The 12712-nt window shown below is 35.3% G+C and overlaps 3 protein-coding genes across 6 annotated transcripts; all 3 read right to left on the reverse strand.

Annotated features, from left to right (window-relative positions):
• Positions 1–135: 135 nt before the first annotated feature.
• LOC110820454 (tetraspanin-11-like) lies at positions 136–1955 on the reverse strand. The gene is made up of 2 exons (XM_022049924.2): positions 1234–1955; positions 136–655 (listed from the first exon to the last, which is right to left on the reverse strand). Exons 1-2 carry the CDS (start codon positions 1735–1737, stop codon positions 347–349), a joined length of 813 nt encoding a protein of 270 aa, XP_021905616.1. The 5' UTR covers positions 1738–1955; the 3' UTR covers positions 136–346.
• A 1153-nt stretch (positions 1956–3108) lies between these two features.
• Positions 3109–5573, reverse strand: LOC110820453 (tetraspanin-11-like). The gene is made up of 2 exons (XM_022049923.2): positions 5004–5573; positions 3109–3823 (listed from the first exon to the last, which is right to left on the reverse strand). The coding sequence occupies exons 1-2, from the start codon at positions 5508–5510 to the stop codon at positions 3515–3517; spliced, it is 816 nt and encodes a 271-aa protein (XP_021905615.1). The 5' UTR covers positions 5511–5573; the 3' UTR covers positions 3109–3514.
• A 406-nt stretch (positions 5574–5979) lies between these two features.
• On the reverse strand, positions 5980–12668 carry GLE1 (nucleoporin GLE1-like protein). 4 transcript variants are annotated; one of them, XM_088210852.1, is made up of 15 exons: positions 12417–12668; positions 11966–12133; positions 11647–11781; positions 11379–11493; positions 11104–11252; positions 10359–10530; positions 9393–9594; positions 8887–8996; positions 8602–8672; positions 8210–8291; positions 7774–7848; positions 7055–7138; positions 6754–6885; positions 6517–6639; positions 5980–6413 (listed from the first exon to the last, which is right to left on the reverse strand). In XM_088210852.1, the coding sequence occupies exons 3-15, from the start codon at positions 11730–11732 to the stop codon at positions 6177–6179; spliced, it is 1638 nt and encodes a 545-aa protein (XP_088066978.1). In that variant the 5' UTR covers positions 11733–11781; positions 11966–12133; positions 12417–12668; the 3' UTR covers positions 5980–6176. The 4 variants fall into 4 exon arrangements, with proteins under 4 accessions (XP_088066978.1, XP_021905609.1, XP_021905607.1 ...); XM_022049917.2 differs by having other exon boundaries at positions 9393–9588; positions 12369–12668; XM_022049915.2 differs by having other exon boundaries at positions 12369–12668.
• Between the last annotated feature and the right edge of the window lie 44 nt (positions 12669–12712).

The raw sequence follows: 12712 nt of genomic DNA on the forward strand, positions 1-12712 counted from the left end.
GCTCTAATAGGAAAAGCAGAGATAGTTGAGAGTCTAAACGGAAAGATTCAGTCTAATCCCAAGAAACCTGATCTAATAATGTACAACAATATTATCTTTATATCAATCATATATAAAGATAAGAAAGAAAAATAATTTAATTAATCACTTTGTAACAATCTAAAAAATTAATTACGAAGATAACTACATCTGAATCCAACATCCAAACCAAAAACAAAATGAATAAACTGAACATCCCAACATCTAATAATCTGGAAACTATCCTACCCTGTAAACCAATTGATGAATAATATAGCCTGAACATATATAATATATATATATGTATGTGTATATATACATACATGTATCAGACCATATGCCCCTTCCTATTATCCCTCCGATTGTTCCTCCTGGCACAGCAGCCAAACGTGTAGACCAAAATGATGACAACCAGAAGACACACATTGAAAATGGCAATATGCCTCCACTCCTTCCTAATGTTGAACAGCACTCCCTCTTTGCAAGTATTACACTGATAGCAAAGCTCCGTCTGAATGTTGCTCCAGGTCTTGCAGTCTCCGTCGTTCCCGGCAGCCACTCCGGTTTTTGGGGCCACCCACCACGTCGCGTTCTTGAACTCGAACCCACAATCTTTTGGTGGCTTGCAGCATCCCGACTGAGAAGAAAAAAAGAAAATAAATTACTTGTGAAATTATAAACTCTTTTATTAGTTTAAATTTTTCGCGTGATTAAATATTATCATCTATAGATTTATAGAGTTGATCAGCAGTTATGGTGCAATTTTTACCTGAAATTTTTAAATGTATATATTAATGTATATCTTCAAATGCACAAACTTGCAGTCTTACTAATTAATACACACAATAAAAACATTCAAATTCAATTTTGTGACAATAAGAAGATTAATACAGTGATTAAAGTTAATACAACAGTAAAATGACTTTGATAGTTTAAAGAAATGGATTCTTAAAAAGTTGAGAAGAAAATTAGTCAGAAATCATACAGATTCCTAGGATACAGATATATCAGCCAAATATCACTCAAAAGAATCTTCAAAAATCATGCAAAACAAATAATTCAATTCATATGAAACATAAATCATCCAAACACCCTCCCCCAAAATAGATTTTATCTTTGAAGATAATATACGATTTAAATCTCTTCATCATCATCGAGTATATGCAGAGTGTATCTACGTATGTAATATTCATGTATAGTGTGCATGCATACTACCTGTATCGGAGACAAATTCTTCTTATAGAATTCCGCCATTGTGTGGCTAGCATCATTAGAGAGACTCCTGCAGACCTTAGCGTCAACCAAACAAGTCCTAATCGCCTCCCAATTCTTCCCCTGAACAAAATGCCTCCTCAACCAGGTAGAGAAATCCCACGTCCTGTACTCCTTGAATCCTTTATCCGACACAACCTTGCCGGCACTGTCGTTGGTGACGAGGAACACGAACACCGTGAACGCAATCAGCGCCAAAATCACCAAAAACAGGACCGCCAAGTAAATCACCATGACGAAGTTGTTCTTGCAGCAGGCACCGATCAGACCTAGAACCGCGACCACGACGAGGACGGCGCTGGTGATTGAAAGCGGGTTCTGGATAATCCTCTGGCACTGAGTTCCGCCGTTCAAATGGAAGTATATAGAAAAGCAGACCCCCGCCAGACCCGCCGCCAGTACCAAGCAGTTCACGAGACCAACCAGGAAGTTGCTTATACGAAACATTGTCGATTGATCGAGAAACAGAGAGAAAAAGTAAATAGAAAAATGGGTGTTAATGAAGATACGATTTGCAGTAACGGGTGTTGGTGAATATCCTAAAACCGGATTAAACTAAAAAGAGAAAGGGTTTTGAGAGAGAGAGAGAGAGAGAGAGGGAGAGTCTGCTTTGGATATGAAACAGTTTTCCTGATTTCTGATTTCTAAATTATACGTTGGCGAAAACGGTTCTCTTCTCATGCTTAATAAAACGGACTCCTTAACCTTTCACCCCTGTTTTTTCCTTGTTATTACGAGAATTGCCACTCACACGTTTTGCCGTTCTGGAAGGTTGAAATACCCAAAATACCCCCCCAGTGTAGATTTTGAAAACGTGTATTTTTTTTTTTTTTTTTGGTTCCCAACTCCCCTCTCCTCGTATTCACACTAACTTTTGGTGTTCTTTTATTATTATTATTTTTTTCAATTAAGATTATTTAATTTAATTTAAAGTGATAAATGCTGATTTTAATTTTTATTAGAGAAACATATCCTTTAAATTAAAAATTAAGAAAATAAAATAATTATCTTCTTTTTTTTTTTTCCCTCTTTATCCAATATACACTCCTGATATATGTATACGTACACGTGTCTATCTTATACACGTACCATTTAAAGTGATGGAAGATTTTGTGGGTTTTGGATTTTTTTTAATTAATTGTAATTTGAATTGTTTTACTTAATGATTAAGAATAATTTATATAGATTATTGGTAATATAAGTTTTTCAAATGTTAATTATGACATGAGATAAAGCTTTCAAATGTGTACAATACACCTGAAATACCGAGGATATTTCCATGAGAAACATAGCGTATTTTTACTATTTTTGAAAGCTTTTAATTACTTGCTCGATCGTGGAAATCAATCTTCATCTCAATTGGTCAATTAAGATTACGCGGCACGAGCCATCCAATGGGAGAATTAGAGAAGTAATTGATAATCTATTAACTTACGAAATACTCGAAATAAATTAAGAAATTATATTTAATTCAACTAGTAAAAGTATAAATTCTATTAAAAAATAATAAAATTAACATATTATATGATCGAACGTGTTTCAAATTCTATAATCTTTGATGAAATTTGAGTTGTATTATTCTAATAATTCTATACGACAATTTTTATGATTAAAAGAATTACCATTTTTTTATTGAAATAAATGTAAGTTTATAAATAAATCCCATGTGACCAATTTAGATTATGCTAGAAAGTATGTATCTTTGATTAATAATGGTGGAAGGTGATTCTTTAGATTAATGGGTGGAAGAAGAACCAATTTAAAGAAAATGTGAATAAAATGAAGCTAGCACAACTGCAAAAAATTACCCACTACATATTTATTATATAATATATCTATATAAACAATATGCATCATAGTTCATGAGCATTAATTTAAGGATTTATATACAATACACAGCCCATAGCAAAGTCTAAATTAGTGCCTTTAAGGTACTCTATGTTTTTCTATTCCCAAAATTGTGAGATGGAACAAATAGAATCTTTACAATTTTTACAATTGTTGCTGAGATATTGAAGGTTAGAAACAACCTAGGGTACCGTATATTATGTGTCCTGAGGTACTGCTATACGTTAGAATTTCGTTTATTTGATCTTATGACAGTTCTAAATGTAAGAGCGACAGAATTAGAGCTTTTGAATTTCCATCTCTAAATCGAACACGCCTCTGTAAAGGTTCAATGATGTGATCACATGAATCAGTGAATATGTTAGTACGGGCGTGGTCAGGCTCTAGAGTCAATATTTTTTCGCTTATTCATGATTTTCCTCCTGCTGGAGGTAGTAATGATCAAGATAACGAAGGCGACAAGAATGAAAATGAAGAAGGATTTGGTAAGAGTTCTCCATTTACTAATAATGTCTGTCACGGCTCCTACCTTGCACGAGTTGCAGTCGAAGCAGAGCTTGTTTTGGTTGTTGCTCCATGTACTGCAGTCACTGTTTGGCACAGCTGGTCCTCTTCTGGGCATTTCCCAGAAGGTTGTGTTCTTCTGTTGGAATCCACAGAAGCGCGGTGGCTTGCAGCAGCCCACCTGATCATGTTAACGGGAGTCTTGGTTAGCAACAATGCAAAGCAGACACAACACATATGGTGAAGAATATATGTGTGTGCGTGTATATAAACTGCAGGAATTTAGTAACCCAATAATAATTTCAATGAACCTAAAACAATTGTCTCTGTAAAATAGTATGACATGTATAGATTAGTAGGAGTAATAGAACTTTTTGTTAGTAATCTATTGTCAAAGATCTATAATGAGAACAGTGTGGGAGGAGAGGAACAAAAAAACTTTGAAGGGGTTGATCATTCGAATGGTTTTGACATAATAATAGATGGTTCCAAACCCTTGGTTTCTTGTTATTGGATCACACTCCAATTTCATTGCAGGATTTACGGGACCTAATTAATATCACATTCTATACTTTTATTTCAAAAAAAGTATATATTGTCAAAGATCTATAGTACCTTCTACAAGATTTGTTTCTTACAAAGTAACAAATATGGTTATAGACATGACTGACAATCATCAATGTTTCTGCAAGTATACAGAAAAATTAGGGTTTCAAGCCTATGGTATCAATTGGATAATATAACATGTATATATGGGGTGAGAATATAGAGTCTTCTCTCGTGTTACAGGTTCTGACAGGAGTGCAGTACTGCTCATTATATGCAAGGGCATAAAGTCATCATCCATTTAAACATGATACTAAATCAAATGTTCCATAAATTTGACAGTGATCAACCAAGTCAATGACACTAAAGATCTTGTACTAGCCCATGAATTCAGAGAAAATTCTAAATAGAACTAAAATAAATTTTGATTGATTAAATTTAGACTGCATTTTCTATTTAAAATTCTAAATGAGATCAAGTTTTATAATTGTAGATGAAAATTTTTACCATTTTCTGAGTAAACTAAGTGCAGATTTCCAAATCAATTCTAAATTTGTTCCAATGCTATTTTGACAGAGATGTCTAAAACCAAACCTCCTTACATTTTCCATTAGAGACGAGCAGAAAAACTCAGAAATGGCAATATTACTAATATGAATTCATCTATATATATATATATATAAATATTTCTACATTTCTCTATCTGTGTTTATCAATGCATTCGCAATTTTTTTCTCCCAATTGACCACGCAATAACCATCTTAAAAATTCCTGTGACATTACATCAAACACATAGAAATGAATAATTTACGTACCAGCAAGGGAGACAATTTGCCCTTAAAAAAATGCAAGGCATGGCTGACAGCAATCTTATCCTGATCGCTGCAAACACCAGACTCCGCTAAACAATCCCTAATACCACTCCATCTCTTGGCGCTCAAGAAATATCTCTTCAGCCATCGCCTGTTAATGTCGTGAACAAATTGCTTCTCGAACCCGAGTTTGATCGCCACGATGCCAGTGTTTCTATTGGCGACAAAAACCATGAACAAGGTGAAGGCGGCATGGAGGAGAATGACGAAGAACATTAGCAAAATGTAGACGATGAGGAGAGAGTTGATTCTGAAGCATGAAGCCAGTAAGCCCATGACGGAAACGACGAAGGTCAATAGACCAGAAATCAACAATGGGGCTTGAAGGACTTGCTGGCAGTCCATACCCTTTTCTATGTAGAAATAAATTGAGCCGGTTACGCAAACCAGGCCGAAGATGGAAGTGAAGACGTTTAGGGTGATGAAAACGACATGGCTGATTCGAGCCATGTTCTTCTTCTTCTTCTTTTTCTTCCTTTATTATTATTATTTTTTCTCTTTTTAAAAAATCGTGTTCCTCTTTAATTATTTATTGATTTTTTTAAAAAAAATTTTGCTTTTTTTTTTTTAAAAAAAATTTAGGGTGGTGATAAATTTAAATATTGAAAAAGGATTTTATTGGGAGAAAATTAGGTGGAATTTGTTGTCTATTAATAAATAAATAAATAAAGTGTAATTTACAGATAATTTTTGAGTTAATTTGGTAAAATCTGCTTCACTGTAAACATAAATATTTACCAAAAGATGATACAGAGAATGGTTAATTATGAAAAATTCAAATGTATTGAACTGTAAAAATGAACAATCATGACTAATTCCATGTAACCGTTAAAGCCATATTGTTTATGATAGATAAATGTGTGTATATATATATATATCACATAATTAATAAAGTATGTACTTTTAGTTTTGAAAAATGTAAAGAAATTTTGGTGGTGTATATATTGATGTATGTGTTCTGGTAAGATAACCCAAGAGGGGCCTATTTAAGACGAGTACAGAGACAGTAAATGATCTAAACGAAAAACATCAGAGCAAATGATCTACAAAGACAGCGAATAACAGTAAATGATTTATATCTATTCAATCAGAATTCTCTCCTCAAGGATATGATTTTTAGTAGTCTGACTCGGAAGGCACCATAACGCTCGACAGCAAATAGTTTTGCAGGCTTCTTCCTTCCGGCTCGATAATGAATTTCTTGTCTTCTAGGTAAGCCTGGATCTCTGCAATCACCGGTTTTAACCCTGGCTCTTCTCTTGCTTTCAATGCACTCAAGAAGTTCCCGGAGATAATCTCCAAAATCTTATTGAATTGAGATTTGTACTTTCTGAAAAGACCGAAACCTGCCATCTACAAATCGTAGATGTTCCTTTTTAAATAAAATTAATTCAAAGAATTCCAAAGAATGAAGTATGGTATCAACTGAGACAGGAGAGTATCTGTATCCACTTACTTGCAGGAATGTATTCAAAGCAACAGCAGTATACATGTTAGCTGGAGCTGTGTTTAAAAACCTTGCAAGCCATGCCCAACCTGCTTCAAGGCCATGAAGGTTTCTGATGCCATTAACTTCTGCCTGCAAAAATATGCAGTATTGGTCAAGTGAAAATTAATTAAAAAAAATTAGCTTCTGGATCGCTGTAGTTGCAACGTTATCCACATAATTTGTTGTCCATGAATAGTGGTGAACCTGGACAAGTGCTCCATAGAGCTTCATGTAAGATTCCAGGCGTTTCAGGTAATCGTTGGTACTCTCAATCTGCCCATCATTTTCACGGTATCCAATGGCTTTGTAGTAAGCCTCTTTTGATTCAAACTCTGACTGGATTGCACAAAATTGTTTAGAGTCCATATTACACATTCAGCACAAAGAACAAGCTTTTAATTTTTCTTGTAAAAAAGAAAAATAGATCAATGCAACTATTAGTTTCGTGCATTTTTGAAGACATTGATAATGATAAATATTGTACAGCAGTTGGACAACGTATTACCTTTTTGTAGACTATATGTTTAGGGACTGTGTAAATGCAAGCTCCATGAAACTCAGCAAGAAGAAGATCCATGGCATGTGGAAACTGAGAAAACAGGTTATTCACATATATCAACAAATGGTTAGCATAAATCCACGTATTTGAGGTATCTTCTCCTCCATAAGTAAGAAAATAACGCATTATACTACTATTTTCACTCCCTAGTTAGTTCTATAAACTGTCAAATAACTAGATTTAACCATCAAGACACAAATCCTCCAATTGCTGATTCAATCACCCTGAATTAACTTATCGAAAGCAAATTTTTCTCTTATTTGTTGTTTTTGATAAACATGAATGACAATTTTCTGTAGAACCTTTTTGAGAAATAAACTTCAGTTGACCCAAACTAAGGTGAATTGAACCTGGAGCTCAGAGACAAAGAGGAACACTTAATTGGGCTATTGGCCAAATTCCTAAATCTGAACTTCAAGTTACTCTCCTTTTATAAAATGAAAAATAGAATCCCATTGCAGATGACAGCCCTTCACATGGAGTCTTGTTTTCTTCATTCAATTGTCTGCTAGGCATAAGCCATGGAAGGGGGTTAGCGCACCATAGGAAGCTTAGCTATTAGGATTACATTTATTTCTTCCGTATATACAGACCCAAAATTAAAATGCAGAGCAGCTGGGCAATTGATGGGAGCAGGGGGAATGAGGGCAAGTCCATAGGAGTACCTGTGATGTAACAAGAACAATGACGTAGCTGCTTGCAAAGGGTGCATTATCTGGGGCTTCACAGTGAGAAACAACCTGAAATGTCCATATTAGTAATGAGTAATGACAGCAGTTTCTTTAGTTTGGTTTCCTATTCCCCTATCCTGTAAAAAGTAATTATGCAAGTAGGAAACGTAGTGCGAAATAGCTTCTACATAAATTTCATATAATCAAATGAACTTCAGACTACATTTTATTCCTGTAGGATCCATATGTCCTTTGATCCTGTGTAATGAAATTCTCCATTTTCGCAATAAATCAAAACTCCACATTTTCGCAAAGAATCTAAGAAGAGATTGAACAAATTCTCTTTCATCTAATCTCTGCCATTCTCTCTGTTGACTAAAAGAATCTAAAAAGCCAGAGCTTATATGGCAAATGCTATAGGCTCAATTACCTTCTTTACAAAAGCTGCGACGCTGATGGATTGGGGACAGCGAGGATTGTTTAAAATCTTAATAATTTCACTCGCTTTTCCACTGCAAGAGTAATACAAAACTAAAATTAGTTAATATTACTGTAAGTCAACAAAAGGAAGGTCATTAAAATGATTAATGTCAAATCTTGACAAAGTTAAAACATAAAATTATCTGCATAGCTAAATTTATGTTGTGATGGCTTCTCTAAAAGGAAGTTGTGAAAACCATTCAATGTTAGTAGACAACATCAAGTGCTCTTGGACATGAAACTTGAGAGCAATAACTAAGTCACAATGAAATCTATTACAGAAAACACCAAAACTAGATCTTTCTAACGAATGAGCTACAACATAGAAGACATACACCTTACCTGACATTATCTCTTGTCCCCCTTATTTGCCTAACCAACCTGCCAATGTGCCTTTCAAAGCTGCTAAAATCCTAAAAATAATAACACCACATGAAAAATGGATACAAAGTAAAGAAATCAGCATTAAAAGAAAAAATTCATAATCCAGACATTTTACCACAATATGGCAAAATACAACATGATAATGGAAACTGAAAATAATAAATTGAATATATTAATTTTAGATGTATAAACACAAAAACTCTTGTTTTAAATAAAATATTCAAGACACACCAAAGAAAATACCTCATTTGAACATGATTTCAGTGATTTGTTTACTTCATCTAACTCTTTCAGCTTCTGTTGTCTTTGCTCTTCCAGTTTCAGAGCATTTTCTGCAGACCTCAGCAGATTACCTGAGACAAGTTGGCCACTGGAAACTTCAGAAAGGGACACAAAATGTTGGTGTATTTTTCCAGGATGTCTGATTCAATTTCCTGATGAGAAAAAGGATCAAAGGACCTGATTCCAAGGGAAAATCAGATATGGACATATTGATAGCACAAAGAAGAACAAATGATAGCAACCACAAAGAAGAACAAATAATAGCAACCACAAAGAAGAAATTGATGGCAAATCAAATAGACCAAAAGCACAGTTTTGAATCACCTTCAGTACAGGTGATTGATACTTCCCAACCTTTTCAATGAGGATTTTGCTACGACTCTTGGCCAGAGTTGAGTGCTCTATACAATGGCCTTGCAAGCAAAAAAGAAAGAAAAAGAAAAAGCACAGTTTTGAAAAATTCAAACCTGCCAATTGTGGTTTCTTTGATCCGGATCCCTTGGGTGGAGCATTGACAGCTTCTGAACTGTCACCTTCTAAGGGTGGCACACCACCAGCAATCCTTTTTGAGGCTTCAGCAGCTTCCCTTTCTGCAGCTTCTTTTGCTGCTTTTTTCTCAGCTTCCAGGGCTACTCTTTTTGCCTCCTCAGCTCTGAGTTTAGCCTGCATCTTCAGCATATACTTTTTTCTTTAAAATTACTGAGAAACCATTGCTGATAATCAATATGATTCATTCCAAAAAGGAGGCATCTGTGTGAACATATGAGAATTTTAAACATGTAAAACTAAAAGGATCTGCAATTATAGGTAGGGAGGCCAAAAATTCTGTCATGAAACAAACAAATTCTAACCCCCACCAATACCCACGGGTTGTGGGGAGGGTGATGATTCCTATTTCTTCTTTCCATTGGAGGGGGTGAGTCATGCTTTGCTACTTGTTTGGTCACCTATATCTCTACTTCTATAAATTATTTTAATGATCAAGTGTCCTGGAAGGCTGGAACTTCTTTTTCTTGCATAACCTTGATTAACTTTCTTGGGCTGGAAAACCCTAGGACCCAAAAATGCTGGTGTTGCAAAGAGTGAAGGGCAGAAAGCGGATGCAGCACCGGCGAAAATGGTGGGGGGGGAAGAGTTCCGGTGCCAATAAATTATACTTGGAACAAACTTATTATTGTCCATTATCCAAGTATAGTAACAAACTAGTTCTAAAATAGTATTCAGGCCTATCTAAAATCTGAAAATTACCAGGAAAAAAGGGAACCTAATGTCAGGACAAAACCAGTTGGCCAATAAGCCAAGGAATGCAGAAAGCAACTCTTTTGTTGCACCAGAAACCATGCCAACAGACGCCCTGTAAACCCAGACTAAAAATACTATATCTGAAGTTACCAGAACAGTATTAACAAAGAGGAAAAGACACACCAACAGACCTCTGCCTCTGCTTTAACTTTCTCTTGGCGTAGTTTCTCTTCTTGAAGAGCCTTCTCCCTTCTCTTGGCCTCTTCATAAGCTGCATCACTCCTTATTCTCCTTTCTTCTATTTGTGATTTGAGTTCATGGTCCCGCTGCACTGCAGTCAAGTGGTTGTCCAGTGCTTCTGCACTAAAGCAATTACAAGAAAACATCATAAAAAGTTTTCCGTGATTTTAATTAACTTAACAGTAGAGAACAAGGAAGGGAACAATAATGCACAAAACATTCACATTTCAAAAGCTTCATCAACCTGAAGAAAAATGTTCACATCCTACAACCCTCTTCAGCTTGTTTGGTTAAATTATTCTGAAGGTTGACAACTTAATAGTCTGCACATTTTTTAGATAGTTAAGCTTCAAAATATGTCTATCTTATAGTCATTGTCATTCTGAATAAACAGTCACAATGAAATCAAAGAAAGCAATCCGAATTTTTAAGTTGACCACTAGCAAGTAGCAACTAGAAGGATTTTGCTTTGTCATACTGTTATTGTGGTGAGTTTCCAGATGTTCACAGTGTCTAAAAATTTCGAATGAATAGAAAGTTATGTTAAGTAACAATCAACACTCTCTGTAGGTTAAAATTAAAGATGTAAAAACAGAATCTCACACTATAAAGTCCATTTCTGAATCAGAAATTTCATAGATCAGCCTTGTTTTATGGTTAAAATTGTGCATAAAAAGTAGAAGAACACAAGCTTACACTTTTCGTTGGTATTGAAGATCTAGTTTCCTGTCCATCTCCCGCCTTGCTTCTTTATATTTTTCAACTCGAGCAAAGGCAGAATTAGAAGTTTCAATTTCTTTAATTATATCTGTTTCAAATGCTGAAACTTGGATCCTAATTTCCTCCTGTTAATAAAGAGAAACATCATTACTACACAAAGGGAAATAATTAAACACCAGTGACCGTGGAAAAAGTTTATCAGCATTCACACACATTCACACTCCTAAATAACTATGAGGCATTTTATGCACCTTAATGTCAATATGATGCTCATAGTTTACTTCATATAAAGCACCTTCCTCTGCTACCACTTCATTCATCAAATCAGATTGGAGTTCAAAAAGTGATTCATCCTCAGAATCGTCACTGACATAAGATAGCCATTCAAGGTGGAACTTCAATCAGTTGCAGGTCCACAATAATCATCACGCAATAAATGAAAGCTAAAGCATTATACAAGAAAATTTACAGAAACAGTCAACAGTTTTTAGTTGATTTAACACTAGTAGGTGCATATACCTCAAGTATATATCATCACAATGGAACCGCTTTGCCACAGTTAAACTCTGGCTACTTTCCTCCATCTCATCAACTGAAACCCGCATTATAAAGGCCCTCGAATTTCTCTCAATGCTCTTCCCATGATAAATATCTCTAAACAAAAACAACCATTAAATATGAACAGAATATCAAGATTAAAAAAACATCAAAACATACCATCCCCCCTCAAGCCAGAATTCAGACAGTGAGTAAATACATAATTAGAGGGAGAAAAGCTATTTCAAAAGAAAATATTTCAAAAAATAATTAGAGGGGAACCCATAAGAAGAAAAACTACCTAGATTTTGTTTTGGCAAAGGCCAAAGGGAACTTGGAAGAGACACTGAGCTTCTCTTCCAATGAATTAATCTCTGATAACAAAGTGCTGAAATTCCAGTCGGGTTCCGGGTCAACTGCAATTCCGTCGACCTTTTTAGGGCAACGAAGCTCCAATTTGACAGCTCCCCTGTACGCCAAAAACCCAGAAAATTTAAAACAAGCTAAAGCAACAATCAATCTGCATTTCAAAATTATTAACAAACACAATTCCCAGTCATTTTCTCTGCAATCAAACACGAGGCAGAAGAAATCTCAAACACAATATAACGCATATCATGAATAACGTTTAAGGGAGTCACATTTTTGTGAAACAGTCTCCAAATAGTAGCAAAGCAAATAGAAGAACTCCTTAGAAATCGTACGCCATGCGGAGAAGTTGTTTGTTGAAATGAAACAGAGAGATTTCTCACTAGGTTTCCTTCCACCACTCCGAATTCCTTAAACGGTCCTCAGCCCTCAACCCCAACCTTGCGGCATCGCTGACCAGAGGACCTTCAGTGTTGAGGGGGAATAAGTTCAATCTCGAAGAATCGATAACGAGAGCAGACTAGAAATTTGAATCTCACTTGGACGCCATTGCCAACCCTGAAAGGGACGAGAAAAAGACGAACTGCGATTGAGATGGAACCATAAAACGACGTCGTGGGAGCAAGAGGAGATACAGAATGAATTCAAATAGGCGTGATTTAATAGAGGTCTTAACTTT

Source organism: Carica papaya, chromosome 9 (genome assembly GCF_054855325.1).
Source record: "Carica papaya isolate Zhongbai chromosome 9, ASM5485532v1, whole genome shotgun sequence".
NCBI classification, from domain to species: Eukaryota; Viridiplantae; Streptophyta; class Magnoliopsida; order Brassicales; family Caricaceae; genus Carica; species Carica papaya.

Excerpts from the sequence above, each read along its gene's own strand:
- LOC110820454 (XM_022049924.2), bottom strand. The coding sequence starts at position 1,737 with ATGTTTCGTATAAGCAACTTCCTGGTTGGTCTCGTGAACTGCTTGGTA. Across the intron at positions 656-1,233 it reads AGAATTTGTCTCCGATACAG|TCGGGATGCTGCAAGCCACC; the intron begins GTAGTATGCATG and ends TTTTCTTCTCAG.
- GLE1 (XM_022049915.2), bottom strand. Across the intron at positions 9,595-10,358 it reads AAGTTAAAGCAGAGGCAGAG|ATGCAGGCTAAACTCAGAGC; the intron begins GTCTGTTGGTGT and ends TATATGCTGAAG. Across the intron at positions 6,414-6,516 it reads CTTTGAATACATTCCTGCAA|ATGGCAGGTTTCGGTCTTTT; the intron begins GTAAGTGGATAC and ends TACGATTTGTAG.
- LOC110820453 (XM_022049923.2), bottom strand. The coding sequence starts at position 5,510 with ATGGCTCGAATCAGCCATGTCGTTTTCATCACCCTAAACGTCTTCACT. Across the intron at positions 3,824-5,003 it reads GCAAATTGTCTCCCTTGCTG|GTGGGCTGCTGCAAGCCACC; the intron begins GTACGTAAATTA and ends TAACATGATCAG.